Here is a 20188-nt window from a genome sequence, read left to right on the forward strand (position 1 = left end):
TGGCCATCAATATAAAATTACTGATTTGACATTACTGATTAATATGATTGGCTAGAATTCATAAAAAAATTATTGACATCTCATTTCTAATCCAAATCTAAATAATTACAATAGTTTAGGAAAGATTTAACTATAATTGTATGTGATTTTTTAAAAAATAAAATTAGAATAAAAGAAAAAGAAGATTTAATATATCCCTTATCGAAGTGACGAGATCTCTATTCACCTTAAGCATATTGTTTTTCTGTCCATGAACTTGATATTTTGGCTGAAGAGGATGAGAGAGGTGGGGGGAGAGTTTATTTATTTATTATCTTTGTTTTTTTAAAGTAATTTTTTTATAATTTTTTTATTTGTTTAATTTTTTTTTCGTCTATTATAGTTGTCCTAGGCCAAAACTACTACTACCCCTTATACTAGTTTTAATTCTGCATAAAATGTGATACGGTAGGAATCAACTTACATAGTTTTGCGTAAAATAATTTAAACTAGATAAGCCTGATTATGCATAAATACTTTAGACTTAACTCCAAAAATTTAAACTAGGTAACATGTAGTCGTACTAATCTTATATGCTTCCAAAAAATTGAAACTAGAAGGAAAGGATTGGAGCGTATTAGACCTAAGTCGGATCAGCCAAGATGTCGACATTGAGCTGTTAGCAAGTGTATTCTCCGAGTGGCTTTGAGACGTTCAAGTGGAATGCTAAAATAAAATGAGGGATCTCCCTTATATAGCGGGGTTGTATTTATATTTTATAAAATATAGCCTTGAGTTTATACATAAAACGGGAATGAATACAAAATGACAAGACTATGACAAGACTATGACAAAAATATACAAAGTTCAGAGGAGACCTCGAACCAAGGTTGTTTTTATGGTTCTTGCTCCCAACCACTCTTGTCCTCGATCAACATCCAATCATTATTTAGAAAATACTAAAGAACTAGGGTGAGTATAAAATACTTAGAGAGTCTTAAAACCTCGATCAGTCTATACGTAAGCTTTGTTCTATGTACCTATGTAGTCTTTCGTTTCTCACAAAACGGATTTATGGAACGGGATCCTGTCTAGCCGCCCACTACCATAGTTCTAAATTCTAAACTTAAAGAAATGGTCCGTACTAATATTATGAAGCTGGCAATAAACATGCCTAGAATTTGAAATTCAAATTCAATCCATCGAATATTCCCCTGCATCCCCTCCGACATGGTCATAAGTTGACATCTCGCTATTTAAAGGAGGGCATTCCACCACTCTACGTAACATACCCTTAGAGCTAAAGTATGGGCCTTAAATTCATAATTCCGGTTCTTGAGAGTTCATTATAAATGTTGGGTGCATAATGTAGACATACAAAATTCTACTAATTTGTATTAGCAACACGCTCAATCATACGAACCTCCTATGTAACAACTCTTATAACTATTCCTTTTGCTCCATCAACTTAGCTAAGACCAACCTAAATAGAGATTTCAAGATTGGAGTTGTCTCTAACTCGACCTCAATCCCAAAACTAATTTCCTTCACGGAAGATAATCTTGATGGCTCGTCACAAGAGACATCATCAAACTTTCTTACCATGGGTAGTGAAACGTTTCAATTATACAAATAAAATAAAAAATATAAATAATATGAAATAAGATATGAAACACATATATAGTTAATCAGTATCCTAATTGGAGTCAAAATTACCCTTAGAATTCATAATAATTTCATAAGAGATGGTTCCTTTTGTAACCATGCACTATTTTTTGTAAATTATGTCAAATAAATTTACTTACCTAACTTAAAAAAAGAAAAAAAAAAAAAAAGAAAATTGATGGCATTCAAATTAATCCATCTAAAAAAAAATATAATGTAGATATTTTTTAAGTTAGTCAACTACAAAAAAGAAGGAAAAAAAAGACATGATTGACCGTATATATTAAAAGTACTAACTTTACTTTAGCCCGACAGCCTTTTCTTAAAAGCTAAATATGTATTCAATTTTTAAAAATGGTCAATTTAAACTTTTGGGATAAAAGAATGGGTCATATATTTCTTAATAAAACCCCTTAAATACTATAATCTAAAATTTGAAAAACAAAATAAATTAATTAATAATTACGACCAATTGAACAAGCATTTATTCAAAGCCCTCAAACAACTCTTTGTCCTGTTTTTTTTTTTTTTTTTAAACAGACATTTGAAGTTCTATATGTATTGTAGAAGAGTCAACATAAAGCTCAGTAAAAAAATTTATATATCTAATTAACCACAGTAAAAAGATTGTTTTTCTTTTTTACTTTATGAAAAGGTTATTCTCTTGTAACCAAGCACAAAAATAATCCTGCAAGCAAGAAACCTTTTTCTGAGTAATAAAAAATTTTCTGGTCACCTGAAATATTATCATTTTACAAAGTTATTTGATTCTTTAAATTATTTCCATTTCATTCTTTAAATTAAATTAAAAAAAAAAAAAAACAGTGAACATCTAAAATATATTTTAGATTACCTAAAATTTAAGATTAAATCTCTATTTTTGTTTTTTTAATTTTGATTCTACAATATCTGTCATTATTATCTGACGTAAAAAAATATAATGTGACATTAATTTGATCAACAAGTAACAACGATACTAGAAAAAGAGGGTAAGCCAGCTAGCTTACTTTTCTTATGTTACATCGTGTCTAAGAATTTATTCTTATTCCATTTAATATATTACTTTTAACATTTCAGNTTATCACTTTTAACATTTAAGTAATTATATTAATAGAAATAAGAATTAAAAGTCAAAATTAAAAATTCTAAGTCATTTGTTTTAAAATTTAATTAAATTTAAGACAACTAAATATCAAATTCTAATGGTTAGATTAGAAAATTAAAAGTATTGTTTATGGGCATTCAAAATATAATGAGAGGGAGAGAAGACTAATTAANGCAATTTAAATATTTTAGTAATTAGTCAACCAGTCAAAAGTAATTTTTGACCATATGCTAAATTCTTTCCTATGCTTTGAATGGTCACAGTAGAATTATTTATCATTTTCTAAAATCAATTAATTATTAGTTCATTCATTATTAATATGGATAATAACTAACTAAAATATTTTGAATAGAAGGGATAATTAATTGTTAACAAAAAAAAAAAAAATTATATAATTTCATGAGAATCATTTATTTGAAAATATTTATACTTATTATTAATGAAATAATGATTATGAAATTATTTAAAATGAAATGTAAGATCCGTAATAAAGGAGAGTTTCGGGAGAAAAGAANGAATTATTTATCATTTTCTAAAATCAATTAATTATTAGTTCATACATTATTAATATGGATAATAATTAAGTAAATATTTTGAACAGAAGAGATAGATAATTAATTGTTAATAAAAAAAATTATATAATTTGATCAGAATCATTTATTTGAAAATATTTATACTTATTATTAATGAAATAATGATTATGAAATTATTTAAAATGAAATGTAAGATCCGTAACAAAGGAGAGTTTCGGGAGAAAAGAAAAGAGAAAAAGAGGAAAGGTTTGAAGAGTGGGAATTAGGACAAACATTTATTCAAAACCCATTCACCAAATTTTGTCGTTTTAGAGATATAAAGTTTGAATCAAAGTGTGGAAATAAAGAAAGGAAGAACATGAGGGGGCCCCACCCCACCCCCACAAACTCTAATTGATTTAATCACAAATTACCTCCTTAATCCGTCAAAAATGAATCCCACAAAACTCTCTGATACATCATCAATTTTTATACAACTAATTGATTCTGGGTTTGGTGTGTTATGTTTATACACATCTCTAATCATACAATTAATATCTAATCTACGTTAATTAGCAACCACAAAATCAATGAATTAATCAATTAATCCCGGGATTTTATGCGGATCTTCGGCTTGTAGTGAATGGCACGGAGATGGTGAAGTGAGTAGGACGATCGTGGCGGTGGAGAAGGAAATGGGTTTCCCTTCTTCAACCCAAATGGAGAAATCCCGCCTTTCTTTCTGCTCTCTTCAATCGTCTCCAGCTTCGGCTTCCATCGCCGGGTTCTGACCAGCTGGGTGTATTCCTTGGCCAACTGGGGCGTGGTGCAGATTTTTCCTTGCGGCAACGGCGGTGAAGGCAGGGGTTTCGGATTCCCCTGTTCGAGTAACTGAGAGATGAACTCGTCGGAGACTCGGATTCGGAGGCAGCCGGAGGGGGTTCGTTGGAGGTCGAAAGGGTGGAGGCAGGCGGCGGCATTGGTGTGGAAACGGTTTGGTTTGTTGGGAGGAGAGAAGAAAGAGGCGATTGAGACGAAAGAGAGAACAGAGTGGAAGAAGGGCTTGGGGAGGAGGAAGTACTTATGGCCGAGTTGGAGAAAGTCGTGTTCGGAGAGATGAGGGATTTTCTGGCCGATGTAAAAGGCGTCGGATCGGCAAACTAAGTGCTTGGGGAACTCAAGCAGAATCTCAGAGACAGAGATGGGTCGGTGGTAGACTCTCACAACGCCGTGGGAAAGAATGAGCTTGATGTTAGCAGAGGGATCGGGAATGTCAGTAGTAGCAGTAGTAGTAGTAGTCGTCGTCTTGGCCAAATGGAAACAAGACCATGAAACCATATTCTGAACACTCAGCGCCTTCATCCCCATATCTCATGTGAAGAATGTGGTAATTGCAATAATGGGGGAAATGTGGAAGGGGGAGGAGATTATATGGGGGAAGAATAAGAGGGAGGGAGAAGAAAGAGGCGTGAGACCCGGGTAAACCCTTTTGGTTTAGTTTCTCTCTCCTTTGAATGTTGTTGTATGGAGAAAGTAACAGTAGTTGGGATTTGTTGTTTAGGTGTTAAAAAAGAAAGAAGAAGAAGAAGAAGAAGTTTGACTGGATTTGTTAAGGTGTGTGTGTATATGGGTATATGGTATGATCTGTCGTACACCAAATGCGGCCGCATCCATCGACCATTTTTGAATCTTACGTAGCGCGCACTTTTTCTTTTCCTTTCTCTTCTCTTCTCTTCTGTTCTGTTATGTTCTGATCTTATCTGACCACCATCCCCGAAAACAGGGTGACGTTTTGTTTTTATTTTTTTCTACATTAAATAAAAGAAGCTGAGCGACGCGACTCATTAAATTACTGTTTTTCAGGATACATTTTATGTAGTATAGGCAAAGCAAGAGGGGGGTGATACGCGCCCGCCCACCCACGAACCCTCACGTGGGGGGACACATTTGAAGGCGCCAATGGTCTTAGTACATGTCAAAAATGGCGTCTTATTCAACAAAAGGTGGAGAGAGAGAGAGGGATTTGATTGGTGGGAGGGGGAGGGGAAGGGGAAGGCATTGTATGTAGGGCTTTGAACAACAACTGTAGACCAAGACTGACACCCTCATTCCGGGTTGGCATCCACTCTCCTTCCAACCTTTCTTCTTTTGCTCCATATATTTCTTCCTCTTATTTCATGGACTCCAATTTTTTTACCTCTATATTTCAATTGTAGTGTGCCAAATTGCTTATTTGGGTATAATCAGTTTACATCCTTTGCTGTGTATAAAACACGCTTCAAGTTTCTCCTATAAATTAAGAGTCTTACCCAAACTAATTCGATTGCGATTATAGTAGTTGTCAAATTACTTCCACTAAAATTATTGATCAACTCTACTTGACCATGATCGTGGCTTGACTCTTTACAAGCACTATAGCTCAAACTTCCCCGGTGTGCAACTCACATCCATCATCTACGTCTACCATAAATTAAGTTGATTCTTTTAATTAGATTAGTTTGATATTTCTAATTCACCTTTCGTGTGAATACGTAAATACGTACTCTATTCACAATATCATAGCTCATTTTAAGAAATCTTTTTAGATGTAAATTAAATTGTAAATTGAGAAATAACATGAGTCTTCAAAAGGTTACACCATTATTTCAACCACAAATAGATTTCTAGAAAAGTTTTGTACAACTCTAACACTCTTTTCCTCGTTCGCAAATAAGATAATAGAAGGAAGTTTAATTCGAATTAGTATGCTAAAACTTAAAATATTTCCAGCTAGGACTAAAATTATCCTAAAATTATAAGAGACTTTTGTAAAATACTTGAGCCTATCACTTTCGAGTACCTTTAATACATGATAATTTGTTTTTTTGTTTTTTTTAATATTTTTCCAAGACTAATGAAATAATAAGTGCTGCTAAATACAGCAATTCTTAAACCAGTCCGAGTCTTGAATTGTATAGAATTTTATTATAGTCAAAGAGGTTTATCCAGTCATTTTTTATTTTGTGTATGCAGATAGAAAGGATAATGCAATTGTAAATTATTACTTGAGTCATCGGATTAGAGACGAATATGTTTCTCCATGTCTGATTCAAGCCATGTGAATCCATGACATCAAATTAGAATAAACTAATGAGTTTATCTTACTTAAAGATATCAAATAATTTCACTTTTAGTTTAAAATAATTTGAATTGAGTATACAGGGGTCATACTGACCTCAAAAAGTCTCAATAATGTTCAAAACGGCTTCAAACGTTCTAAAATGGATTAAAAGGGTCCGACAACAAAAATGAGCCCAAAATAGTTAACTCGAGCCATGTAAGCCAAAGGGGAGGCGTTGGATTGCATCAGCCGAGCCGAGCTGCTGCTAGAGAAGGGCGTGGATCATCTTGGGTTGGGTTGGGTATACGAGTGGACATGCAGGTCGCATGCTTACATAAATGGGGTGGTTGCGTATCTTGGCCTGAACCTGCGCATCGACAACGCACGCATGAACTAGGCCAAGAGCTTCTAGAATGAGGCACACCTAGTGATTCTAACTGTGCCTTGCGCAAATGGAGAATCAAAGCAGGCAAAGCAATATTTGCCTTGAAAACCAGAATCGAAGAAGAGATGTTAGAGCACATTTGGAATGACAAGACACCAAAAGAAGTATGAGACACGTTCGTGATGTTGTTCTCAAAGAAAAATGTTATGAGATTACAACTTTTGGAGAATGCATTGTTAACAATTGCTTCGTACTTCCACAGGGTCAAGTTTATCTACGGGGAGATTACTGAACTAGACCCGAAATTCTTCATTGAAGAAGCTCAAATGAACAGGATCATTATTGACGTATTGCGACCAGAATATAGAAGCTTCGTTATTGTTAGACAAGGATGTCCCACTCAACTATCACTTGTAGAGTTTGAAAATTTGTTAGCTAGTCAAAAAGTCATGGCTAAACAAATGGGAGACATCAAATTAAAGGGTGTAGAAGAAGTACTCTACAAAAGTGAAAGTGAGAGCAACAATAAGCAGTCTACCAAACGTGGTTACAAAAATGGTGAAAAAGAAAGAAGTCACCAAAGAACTGCACAATCAGGGAGAACTCAGAAGAACGACAACAAGAGTTCTCAAGGGAAGAGGTTTGAAGGTATTTGATGTAACTGTGGGAAGAAGGGCCACATGTTTGTTGGTCCAGAGAAGAGCCGGTTGAAAGCAATGTGGCATCTCTATGCAATGTGACATCTTCCAACATGGAGATGGAGGAGGAATGGGATGCAGAGGCAATATGTGTCATAGAAGAAGATAAGCTAGAGCTCATGGCAATGATGGAAGAATACATCGATTATGAAAATGACTAGATCATTGATTGAGGATGCTCAAACCACATGATTGACGATTGAAGTGGTGCATTGGAAGCGGGGTGACCCTCAGGGAAGGAAGTATTACTAAGCTTGGACAACATTGAAGAAATTCTTCCATAAAAGACGAGGGAGCAACTGTACACATTTGCTTAAGTACTGATGTGCCTGGAGATCCGAGTGACACTAATGTTGGTGAACAAGAAGTGACTCAATCAAATGAACACGGTGAAAAGGAAATGATACCTCAACAACTTAGATAGTAAGAAAGAATCCTAAAGCCAAATCCAAAGTACACCAATACAGTTATTATAGAAGATGAAGTTAAAGAGTCAGAGACGTATGAAGAAGCATCACACAATACAGCTTGGTAACAAACAATGGAGGAAGAAATTATAGCATTTGAGCAAAATCAAATTGGAAACTAGTGCGAAAAGTAGGAGATATCACATCCATCTTTTGCAAGTGAATTTACAAAATAAAGTGTACCCCAGATGGATCAATCGAGAGATACAAGGCTCGGACTATAGCCCCAGGGTTCTCTCAACAATATCGACTAGATTATGATGAAACATTTAGTCCAGTGGCGAAGATCACTATCGTACAGTAAATAAAGATTGGAAATTATGGCAAATGGATATGAAAAATGCTTTCTTGCATGGAGAGTTGGATCGAGAGATCTACATTAACCAACCAAATGGATTTGAAAATGGAGCTGGAGTCATTAGTTAGTACATGCAAGGTTCAAAAAAGCCTCATTTGGATGCGACTCGACAAATCTTGAGATATGTCAAAGGCACAATCGATTATGATCTTTTGTACAAAAGAAAAGAAGACTGCAAGCTAGCTAGATATCATGATGTTGACTATGTAGGATATCACGGTACTGAAGATCAATCATTGGGCATGTGTTCAAGCTTGATTCGAGAATAATTTTTTTGTATAGAAAAAGGCAACCAATAGTATCATTGTCAACTATAGAAGTAGAGTACAGAGCAGTGGCTGGAGCAGAAAATTAACTATCCAATACCATTTGATTGCAACAACTAATTTGCAATTCCATTAGCAAAAAATCCGATGTTTCATGCTAAAATAAAGCATGTGGAGGTGCATTATCATTTCATTAGAGAGAAAGTTCGGAAGGAAGAAATCGTGATGCAGCAGATCAAGAATGGTATCATAGCCTCGAAAGCAAAAAATTATATTCAATATAGGATCCTAGGTAAGCTCCCAAGTTTGGAGTACCCAATCATGAATGTGGTCACAAGCAGCACCAACAGTAGACAATGCACTTGAGAGGTTTTGGGGTTTGATGATTGTAGCACCACGTTGTTGAACCGTGGTAACAAACGCTCAATTCAACCATTTATCATCAGGAACAAGCTCATAGATAGATTTCTCCTGCCTAGAGATAACTCAGTAGCATGGTTGACATTCGGGTATTTTGTAGTTGAATGATTACCCGAAATGATGAACCAATTCAGCATTTTAAGGCCGTTTGACCCAGAGAAGGATCTTAAACAACTCTCCCCAATTTCCCGATCATGGAAATGGATGACAACCACCTCGAAAAAGGAAACTTCAAAAAAGTAAAAATAAAAAATAAAAATCCATAATTCATAATCCATAATCCTGTAAATGGATTATTGGCCCGTATTGAATATCCAAAAATTAAAAGAAAAAAGGTAAGGAAACGCATAAGTGGGTCATGGCCCACAAACATAGAGAACTGGCTTCACCGATCCGCAAGCTTCACAGTGCACATTTAAGACGATCGGTGGTAGTTTCGGCGCCGGACGGTTTCGACCACAATCAAATCTCGAGAGAGATAGAGAGATGGGAGCTGGGTGGGGACGGTGGTTCAAATTAGCCGCCGTTGTGGCGGTGGTGGCGATTCTAAGAGAATTAGGGAAGCTATACGGATGGGAAATTGACAGAGAAGCGGCTCTCAAGGTTTTCGGCCAATGGTCAGATCGCTTGGGGGTATGGGCCATGCCTGCGTATGTCGGCATCCATACCTTCACACTTGCACTCTGTTTGCCCTACGCCGTCTTCTTCGAAGCCACTGCTTCTTTGCTCTTCGGCTTCTTCCCTGCCGTCATTTGCGTTTTCTCTGCCAAGGTGCTTGGGGCTTCCCTCTCCTTCTGGATCGGCAGGTTTCATCTCTAATTTCTTGCCACATGATTTTGCTTTATTAGATTCTGAGTTCATGTAAGGCTTATGATATATCGTAATATGAAATCGTCTGCTCGTTGTATGGAATTAGGTTGGAATTTTCTAGCTATAGTTTAAGATGTGTTTGTTGATTGGACAGTTTTCTTTTGTTCGCATCTTGGGATCTTTTATCTGTTCTATATTTTAATTGTAAGTGGATGCCACGAAATGGATTCCTTTTCGCTGATGCTGTAGTTTGAAGATAGATGTTCAAGACTTCCTTAGTCTGTGTAGATAAGTGAAATGATACACGTTTTGCTGGTTGTACATAAGAATAGTTAGCATTGTGTTCAAAAGAATCTTTGCTTGGAATCTAAAGGGATGAGGATAGCCACAAAGAAGCTGAATCATTATGTTAGGGAAGTACTGATGTAGGTTCAATTGATTAAATGACTCCACCCATCTTTTAGCTGGAAAGGTGCCATGAAAGTAGAGGTAATCTAGTCATCTGATGGTCTTTTACAAAAAGTGCTCAAACTTGTGGACTAAGTATAGTTATGATGTTCTACAATTTGTTGCTAGTGGTCAACCGATCATGGAGTTTCAGATTTCCAAATACCTTTTGTCTAAGCAGCTACCAAGGATTTGTTTCATTTGAAAAAGTTGTAGAAACAGGGATCCAATGATTTTTAAAAAAACAGCACACTCCCTCCATTGATGAGCTTTTTGAGGTCAACATACTTGAATGGATGCCAGAGAGCAGTGGATTCTTTACCTGCAAATTGGTGTTCGTACTCAATCCACCTTTAGCAGAAAACAAAGGGTTGTTGTATGACTCTTCATTTCTTTAGCTATCATCAATGATTGCAATCAACCATTTAGAATTGATTAATATATGCATTTCAAAGTTAGTTTGACCAATAAATTGCTTGTTTTTCTAATATACTTTATTTCTGTCATCTTTTTGATTGGGACGTGGTGTGATCTGACAGGCTTTATTTGATTGTTTATATAAAATGTTTGAAGAGTCTCTTGATTGGTTCTTTTGAATTCCCATTCTCTATCCCTCTTCTCATTCTCAAGCCAAGGTCATCTTTTGTTCAGGTTACTTTTTAAGAATTCAAGTTCAGCTATGGAGTGGGCTCAGAGGAACAAATACTTCCATCTTCTTTCTAGAGGAGTAGAGCAAGATGGTTGGAAATTTGTCCTTCTTGCCCGCTTTTCACCGATCCCCTCGTACGTTATAAATTATGCTCTTGCTGCAACCAAAGTTGGGTTCTTTCTTGACTTTCTGCTACCTACTGTAATCGGATGTATGCCAATGATACTTCAGAACACGTCGATTGGCAGTCTCGCCGGTGCTGCAGTTGCTTCAGCGTCTGGCTCCCAGAAATCTCAGATATGGTCATACATTTTTCCTGTACTTGGTATTGGGTCGAGCATTCTTATTTCCTTGAGGATTAAGAAGTACTCTAGTGGACTCAAAATGGCCGAAAGTTCCTCTAGTGTTGAGCCATCCAAAGCCAAAGAGTTTAAGAAAACTCAATAGTTTTTAGTAACAGATGAGTTATTTACAAACTCTTAGATGATATATTTTCATTCATGATATTCATACCCTGGAGATCAGTGTCTACGACATTTTTCCCCTTAAGAAGTTAGTAGATTTATGGCATATTTTAGTCTTCTGATTTTGTAATATCCGTTCACTCGCATTAATCCAAGCCTATGATGACATACAAGTAAACTGAGAGATGGATACTCGGATGAAATATCCTTGGAGGAGATGGGCACTAATTTCCAGAAGTTTAGGAGGGTTATCTTATATAGTAAACACTTTACTGTAATTGATCTCGATTGTTTTATACATTCCATCATATATACTTGATATCTATTTATCATACTATACTATGAAATTATATGTTTTACCTTGTATGAAGTTTGTCATAAATACTTCAGTAATCACATGTACCATAATAAACTTACATATATGTGAGATTTTCATCACCCTAAAAATCTTTCATAACCACATTTTGAGATTCTATTTTTTTAGTCTTTGAATCGACCATCAAAGGAACCTACATCTATGATGAGATGTAACACAAATTTTTAACTTGGTTGTAATTATGAATAACTCATAAATGATTTTTAACTTGGTTGTAATTATGAATAACTCATAAATGATCTACTTGTCTATAATGATTATATCAATATATATACTTTTAGGTATATAATATAGTGATACGTAGGTCCATCATGTCAAAGACATGTGACACTCCCTCCACTTAAACTTGGCATTATATCGATGATGACTTGAACATGAATTGTGCTAATTGATCCGCTAAAATATAAATTTGAATCACAACTATGAAAAATGTGCACGACTTATGAGCTATCCCACTCACAGACCTTTGTGCGCCCAAATAAAACATGGTTTTGAGACTCTTACTATATGCAGGACAAATAACAACTGCACACTGGTTAAGAGTTATCCCACTAACGAAGACATAGAAAGGCACAATGGTATGTGCTATCTCCACACTAGACCTCTGCACATACAAATTGTCGGATTTAACTTGGACTCACCAGACAAATGACGACAACTAATTTCGACATACCCTTGCCCCAACTAGGGGGAGAGTGCTCCAACTCTCTCTTTAGTCATTCTTGCCCTAACATATATTCTCTTGGAGAAACATAATGGTGCAACCCCTGGAGATGAAACTCACAAGTCTACCACAAAATTTATTCATCATATCACCAACCCAATTAGTGGCAAAAATTGAAAAGCATTTTTTAATTTTTATTTTTATGTCTTCTTTACATTTGTAAATAGTTGCAGTTTTAGTATGCTTCCATTGTGAATTATTATATTCTTTTACTATGCTTATTCATACTCATGGATGTAATGTATCATTCATCATAAACAAATGGTTTACCATTGTAGCACACTGATATGATAAGCTTTGAAGTGTTAGATTCAGTTTGTGCAATGCTGAGTAATGAAGCAACCATGCCATTCATCATCTCCCTTCATTCAATTATCATCTACCCATTTCCATATAACTTTTCAACTATTTTTTATTTTTATTTTTTTTTTAATTTAGGAAATTTATAAATGTTGAAGCCAATATTGAACTTCAATTTTGTAGGATGTAACATAAATTATTCGTTTCTCTAATTTATATTATAAGTCAAACCGTACAAAATTCCTCTTAATTTTATATTTTACTTGAATAATGTATCTGAACTTTTAAAAAATATTTTTTTATTTATATTTTATGAGTGAGGAAGAAAAGAAAATAAAGAAGAAAAAAGAAAAAAAAAATAGAGAGGAGTGAGATGAGGGTTTGGAGAAAAGATAATAGTTGGGTGTGCTTCGATTCAGCCACGAGGAAGCATTTTTCAGCTATAGTCCCTTCACAAAACTTGCTCAAAAGGTTGAGAAAATTTGGTCGGGACACTTTGGGTCATCNGAAAATAAAGAAGAAAAAAGAAAAAAAAAATAGAGAGGAGTGAGATGAGGGTTTGGAGAAAAAATAATAGTTGGGTGTGCTTCGATTCAGCCACGAGGAAGCATTTTTCAGCTATAGTCCCTTCACAAAACTTGCTCAAAAGGTTGAGAAAATTTGGTCGGGACACTTTGAGTCATCCAAATTCATCAAGAAACAAGAAGATGTAAGAATTTTGAACTTTTGTTAAATTTTCAACAGATTTATAAGGTTTGGTTTGAGTAGAGTTAGATTCTAAAATTTGATTATGTTGTTCTAGAGAAAATTTTGCACAACTTTCGTGTGGAATTCTAGAGTTGAATCAAGTTTAATGATAGTCTAAAACGGTAAGAAGTTACTTTTTAGCGAATTTATTTCTATATAGCTAATGAAATGGAATAAAAATAATTATTGGAAAGTTGGTAGAAAAACTCTGGAATTATAGAAAAAATCATTGATGCTGGACGACATTTAATACATGCACATAATCTTAATATGAGACATTATCATATTAAATCATTTCATCATCATATCTCTTACATCGTCTTATTATCATGCATCATCATCATGTGAACATTATGTACATCATCATATCATCACATTATCATATAATAACATTATCACATCATCATATAATATAAAACATAAATGACACGTGCAAGGGCCACTATGCACGTATCATCATACATAAGATAAGTCTTCCAACCGAATCGATAGTAAGACCACTTACTTGGTTGACCTTAGCTAAAGTTTTATTTGGCTCCAAATTTACTTTCTTTCGTCTTTCGAATTCATTCTCACTTGTATCAAGGCTTCACCTATTTTGAATGTAAACTTAATTGCCGAACTAAAAATCGAATTCCATGTTTTCATTGTTTTTATATTGGGTATGATAGTAAAACTTAAATTAAAAAATACGTCAATATTATTTTATGTTGCTTGGTTAATACCATCCAAATATTACTTGTTATAATATTATTTTCATACCAGTAACACTTCTAAGATTTTTCATTTTCTTCCTATTTGTCTTTCTTTTTTTTATTTTATTATGTTGGAAGGTATTTTGGGTCAATGTTAAGGGATTCTTATTTTTTTTTTTTCTTTCCTTAAAAATGGCTTTGTATCAGGAAGATTTCTCAAAACAAGTAAATCATTTTTAGTTTTCTTTTTTTCTTTCCTCAAACATATAAATGATTATTGTATTTAATTTCTAACTCAAATCTAAATAATGGCAATGGAAACAAAATTTGAAGATTAATTATCCAATTGTAACAAACTCTTCAATCAACATCTCTCCATCTAAATTTTCACCGGTCATTTTTATTTTGGAGGAAGGAATTACTTGTTAGTTGGGTTGAAGTATGTTAGAGAAGTTGTGACGAGGTGAAAAAATGGGTTATCACTTTTTTTTATTTATTATTCTTTTTTACCATTGTTACCATGCGCATAAACACTAAGAAGATGTGTGTCAGGTGCCCATTTGGACACACATTGGCAGTAGAGGGAGGCACGTGCCATGTTGGTAGAGGGAGACTCGAACCAATTGACTTGACACAAATTGACCGCCTTTGACCTGAATCGCCATATCAGCTCCGACCCCACTTGGAATTTAGTGAGCGCCACGTGTCACAATCACACTTTTAATGGCAGCGGACTTGCGATTGTGCGGCACTCACTTTCCAACGATAAGTGAGCTAAGCCAATTCGTTCTTGCATCGCCTACGGCCAAGCGACGTATGCTCGAGCCTCTAGCCTCGGTTTTAAGAGAAGGTTTTAGAAAGCGAGGGCAGAGAGAGATTTTCGAAAGAGAGATTTTTGAAAGAGACGTTATATAAGCAAGCAAGAGAGAAATAACAACGGCTTACAGTATATAACCTTGGTAGGGAGAAGTTGACAACTAGTCGTATCCCCTAGGTATCCCCCTATGGCTTACAGTATATAACCTTGGTAGGGAGAAGTTGACAACTAGTCGTATCCCCCTATAGTACATTCTGAGGCATAAGGGGTTGGGCTTGTCATGGGCATGCGGCCATGGGAAACACGCCTTGGACGAGCATGACCGTAACATCCTCCCCCACCTAATTGGTTGACGTCCCTGTCAACCGACTACTAAAGAACCTGGCGATGTGGGTGGCGGCGGAGTCCAAATCTTCGACGCGTTCCCAGCTGGTTACCTCCGTAGGGAGATTCTTCCATTTGACAAGGAATTCATGAATCGTCTGTACGGGTCTTCCTATCTTCCTAACCCTGTCTGCTAAGATCTCCTCTATTTCTTTGTTGTCTCTTTGTTTTAGATCGATGCTCGGTCTTGTGATTACATTTCGCTGGTCGTCGTCTGGGTCAGGGTGATAAGGCTTCAAGTTGCTCACATGAATTACTGGGTGAATTTTCATCCATGTGGGTAGTGCAACTCTGTAGGAGGTAGCCCCGATATTTTTTAGGACTTCAACCGGGCCTTCATATTTTCGAACTAGTCGCTGGTTCTTTCGGTTCAAAAATCTGATCTGTTCTGGTCTCAACTTGATGAGAACTTGATCTCCTGCTCGGAATTGAAGGGGGCGACGCTTCTTGTCCGCCCACTTCTTCATATGCTTGGAAGCTTTCTCTAAATATGTCTGGGCTATATCTGTTGTCTGCTTCCATTCGCTTGTGAAGTTTTGAGCTTGAGGGTTTTTTCCTGCATAAGGATGATCAATAATATGTGGTAAGGCCGGTTGTCGTCCACTTACAATTTCGAAGGGGCTCTTCCCCGTAGACGAGCTCGTTTGACAATTGAAACAGAATTGGGCCACATCTAGCAGTTGTATCCAATTCTTCTGGCGAGCGTCGATGAAGTGACGTAAGTATTCTTCGAGCAAGCAGTTAAACCGTTCTGTCTGTCCATCGGTTTGGGGATGGTAGCTCGAAGAGATGTTTAAAGTCATTCCCAAGAAGGCGAATAGTTCGGTCCAAAATGTGCCAATGAACCTACCATCCCTATCACTGATGATGCTCGACGGAATGCCCCATAACTTGACAACGTGTTTGAAAAATAATTGGGCTATTAGTTCAGCCAAGCATAATTTGGGAGTGGGAACGAACGTCGCATATTTCGAGAACCGATCTACGATAATGAAGATGGCGTCATATTCTCCAACTTTTGGGAGGTGTGTTATGAAGTCCAGAGACACACTTTCCCAAGGTCTTGTTGGCACAGGTAGAGGTTCCAAGAGTCCCGAGACTTTGGCTTTCTCGACTTTGTCCTGTTGGCAGATGAGGCACGTCTTGGTGTACTGCATGATATCGTCCCGCATATTCGGCCAGAAGTACCACTTTTTTATTAGGGCATACGTTCTTTGCCACCTAGGGTGTCCTGCCCATAAGGTATCATGACATTCCTGAATGAGCTTCTTCCTCAGTTCTCCAGTTCTTGGGACGTATAACATGTTTCCTTTAGTCATTAGAAGGTCTCCCTCAACCCAAAACTGTCGTGTCTTCCCAGCTTTAGCTAGTTCGACGATGGCTTTGGCCGATGGGTCTTTGTGTAAACGTTCTTTGATGATGTCGCGCATCGATCCATCGATCTTACTTGAATGAATATGGGCTAACATGCACACGGTCGCATGTTCGCCCTTCCGACTCAGTGCATCGGCTGCTTGATTACTCTTCCCTGCCTTGTGTTCGAATTTGAAGTCGAATTCCGCCAACGACTCTTGCCACCGGGCTTGTTTTGCCGTCAATTTTGGTTGATCGAAGAAGTGGCAGATGGCGCTGTTATCCGTCTTCACTATGAACTGTGATCCCAAGAGATATTGTCTCTAGACTCGTAGGCAATGAACTACAGCCAGCATTTCTTTTTCGGAGACAGTGTATCTCCGTTCGGCATCATTGAGCTTTCGACTTTCATAAGCGATGGGGTGCCCTTCTTGAATAAGGACACCGCCTAGGGCAAAGTCGGAGGCATCTGTTTCTATTTCAAATGGCTTTGTAACATCTATTAACCCGAGGACAGGACCCCTCGTCATGGTTGCCTTCAAATCTTCAAAGACCATTTGACATTTATTTGACCACGACCAAGGGTGGTCTTTCTTCAGGAGCTCCGTTAAGGGGGCGGCTCGTCGTGAAAACCCTTCGACGAACCGCCTATAGTAGTTTGCTAATCCTAAGAAGGATCGCACATCGGATACGGAAGTAGGGACTTTCCACTATTGGATAGCTTTTATCTTATTGCTATCCATCCCAATCTGTCCACAACTGATGACATGTCTGAGGAAGCTGATGCATGTCTGTGCGAAGGCACATTTTTCTTTCTTGACGTACAACTGATTCTGTCGTAGCTTGTCAAATACCAGCTTCAAGTGTACCTTGTGTTCCTCTAGGGTTGTGCTGTATACAACTATGTCATCGAGGTATACTATAACGAACTGATTTAAGTATTCGTAGAAAACCTGGTTCATTAACGTGCAAAACGTAGCTGGGGCGTTTGTCAAGCCAAAGGGCATCGCCAGGAACTCGAAGGCCCCATATCTTGTCACATACGTCGTCTTGGACTCGTCCCCTTCGGCGTTACGTACTTGGTAGTACCCTGATCGTAAATCCAACTTCATGAAGTATTTGGCCCCATGAAGTTGGTCGAACAAGTCGGATATTATCAGCAGTGGGTACTTGTTGCGTACCGTCACCTTGTTTAAGGCTCTATAATCTATGCACAGGCGCAACGTCCCATCCTTCTTTTTCTGAAATATTACGGGGGCTCCGTAAGGTGCTTTTACCGGGCGGATGAATCCTGCCGTCAACAACTCATCTAGTTGTTTCCTCAATTCGGCTAGCTCAGGGGGAGCCATCCCGTATGCGTTCTTCGCTGGGGGTTTAACCCCAGGAAGGATTTCAATTTCGTGATCAATACCTCGACGGGGTGGTAATGTTTGTGGTAGGCTCTCTGGCATTATATCAACGTAACTATTTAGTACCTCCTTGATTTCGTCTGGGATAGTTTCCTTAGTAGTCACTTCTTCCATCAGTGGTATAGCCATAAATGTAGGCTCCTCTCATGTGAGCCCTCTTTTCAATTGTATGGCCGAGATCATTCTAAGATTACCTGGCTGCTTGATGCTGGCAGGTATGATGCTTGCAGGTATTACTGTGGGATTGCCGTCGGTGATCACCAAGCATTTTGCTAGTGGCATTGGGATAACTTTGTGTTCTAGGAGGAACTCCATCCCAAGTACCACGTCAAAGTCGTCCATGCAAACTACGACAAGGTCCAGCTCTCCTGTCCAAGTCCCTAATTTGAAGGGGACTCTTTTGGAAACTCCCACAATAGGCAAGGCCTCAAAGTTGACAGCTTTCATTTTTTCAGGGTCCTTTCCTATGGAGAGTCCCAATCTTCGGGCTTCTTGATCGGGAATGAAGTTGTGAGTAGCTTCTGAGTCTATCAAAGTGCTCTTGCTCGGTCGAGAGTTTATTGTCGCATCTACAAACATGAGCCCTTTCTCTATTATCTCCTTCGGTTCGACCTTCCGTTGAAGGGCTGACAGGAATTTGAGCGCGCCCATTCGAGGGTTGTCTTGATCTTCCTTCTTGTCTAGCATAGTCTCGACTCTTGTGTCGTTGCTCTCTTGGATGGACACTTGGAGTGCAGTGAGAGAGGCCCGATGAGGACAGTAGGACACTTTGTGGAGGCCTTTACACAATATGCATTGTATAGGTGTTGTCGGATGGTTCCTTTAAGGGTAAGGTCCTCGAGATGTCCCCGCTTGGTTGTTCTGAGGAGGTCTATCTGTCCACCCGCTTGGTCTGTCGTTACTTCCGTTTGGCCTGTTGAGGCTTGCATTTCGGTGACCTGGCGACTTATATGTTTTGCCCCCAGTGTTTGGGGCCTGTGTTGTTTTTCTTTGGTAACTCACCTCGTTCCCATAATCTAGTAGTCTCTTAGTGCTGGCAATTGCGGTAGCTAGGTCTTGGACCTTTTTCTCGTGTATTTTTGTTTTGGCCCATGGTTTTAACCCATTTATAAAGAAGAACACCTTGTTCTTCTCTGATGTGCCCCTAATATATAGCATCAGGGTCGAAAATTGTCTGACATAGTCCCTTATGCTTCCAGTTTGCTTTAGAGCTATTAGTTTTTCCATTGCTAGATGGTCTACGTTTTCAGGGAGGAATTGATCCCTCAACTCTCCCTTGAGGTCTTCCCACAAGTCTATGGTGTACAATCCATTCTCGATGTCTTGTACCTTCAAACGCCACCAAAGTTTGGCGTCGTCTATGAGATACATCGAGGCTACTGTCACCTTCATGTCGTCGGTACAAGCCAGTGTGGCTTTGAAGTACTGTTCGACATCAAAGATGAAGTTCTCCAACTCTTTGGCATCTCGATTCCCTTTGAAAATGTTTAGGTTCGGGAAACTTCAGTTTGTTGGATCCTGTATTACTTTGCCCAGCCGAGACGTTCTCCACGGCTTTCATGGTCACCTCGATTCGGGTGCTCATGGCGGACATCTTTTCTTGCATGTCATCGATCGTTGTTCTGAATTCGTCAGCTAATCCATTGAACNCGCAGCACGTCGAACTCTTCGCTACGTCCCTCCTTGTGTGCGACAGAGCTATCGGGGTTACCAGACGGTCTTGGGTTGCTCGTAGGAGCAACCTTTTCTTCGAGTGAGGTTACTCGAAACATCAGTTCTGCGAATGGCAACCCATCAAGGCGGTTACCCATTGCGTCGATCTCTACGACTTTTCCACTCAATTCTTTCACCCGTGCTTCCAGGAAGCGAATGGTGCCAGGGACTTCTTTAAGGAACAGCATTTCCTCCTCTATTAAGGTAAGCCGGTCGGCTTGTGCTTTGGGTGTCGACTTTGTCGTCGACATGTTCTCGATCTTTGCTATTTCACGGAGCTTACAAAGCTCTGATACCACTTGTCACAATCGCACTTTTAATGGCAGCGGACTTGCGATTGTGCGA

At 37.9% G+C, this 20188-nt stretch overlaps 2 protein-coding genes across 2 annotated transcripts; one reads left to right on the top strand and one right to left on the bottom strand.

Annotated features, from left to right (window-relative positions):
• Nucleotides 1-3864: 3864 nt before the first annotated feature.
• LOC111784713 lies at nucleotides 3865-4629 on the bottom strand. The gene has a single exon (XM_023665327.1). The coding sequence runs from the start codon at nucleotides 4627-4629 to the stop codon at nucleotides 3865-3867; it is 765 nt and encodes a 254-aa protein (XP_023521095.1).
• Nucleotides 4630-9308: 4679 nt separating this feature from the next.
• On the top strand, nucleotides 9309-11667 carry LOC111784712. The gene is made up of 2 exons (XM_023665326.1): nucleotides 9309-9761; nucleotides 10864-11667. Exons 1-2 carry the CDS (start codon nucleotides 9442-9444, stop codon nucleotides 11306-11308), a joined length of 765 nt encoding a protein of 254 aa, XP_023521094.1. The 5' UTR covers nucleotides 9309-9441; the 3' UTR covers nucleotides 11309-11667.
• Nucleotides 11668-20188: the final 8521 nt, after the last annotated feature.

Source organism: Cucurbita pepo, unplaced genomic scaffold (genome assembly GCF_002806865.2).
Source record: "Cucurbita pepo subsp. pepo cultivar mu-cu-16 unplaced genomic scaffold, ASM280686v2 Cp4.1_scaffold000266, whole genome shotgun sequence".
Lineage (NCBI taxonomy): Eukaryota > Viridiplantae > Streptophyta > Magnoliopsida > Cucurbitales > Cucurbitaceae > Cucurbita > Cucurbita pepo.

What these genes read in the sequence shown, in the direction of transcription:
- LOC111784713 (XM_023665327.1), bottom strand. Translation starts at nt 4,629, where the DNA reads ATGGGGATGAAGGCGCTGAGTGTTCAGAATATGGTTTCATGGTCTTGT.
- LOC111784712 (XM_023665326.1), top strand. Translation starts at nt 9,442, where the DNA reads ATGGGAGCTGGGTGGGGACGGTGGTTCAAATTAGCCGCCGTTGTGGCG. An exon ending in CTCTCCTTCTGGATCGGCAG is followed by an intron (nt 9,762 to 10,863) that starts GTTTCATCTCTA and finishes TCTTTTGTTCAG; the next exon opens with GTTACTTTTTAAGAATTCAA.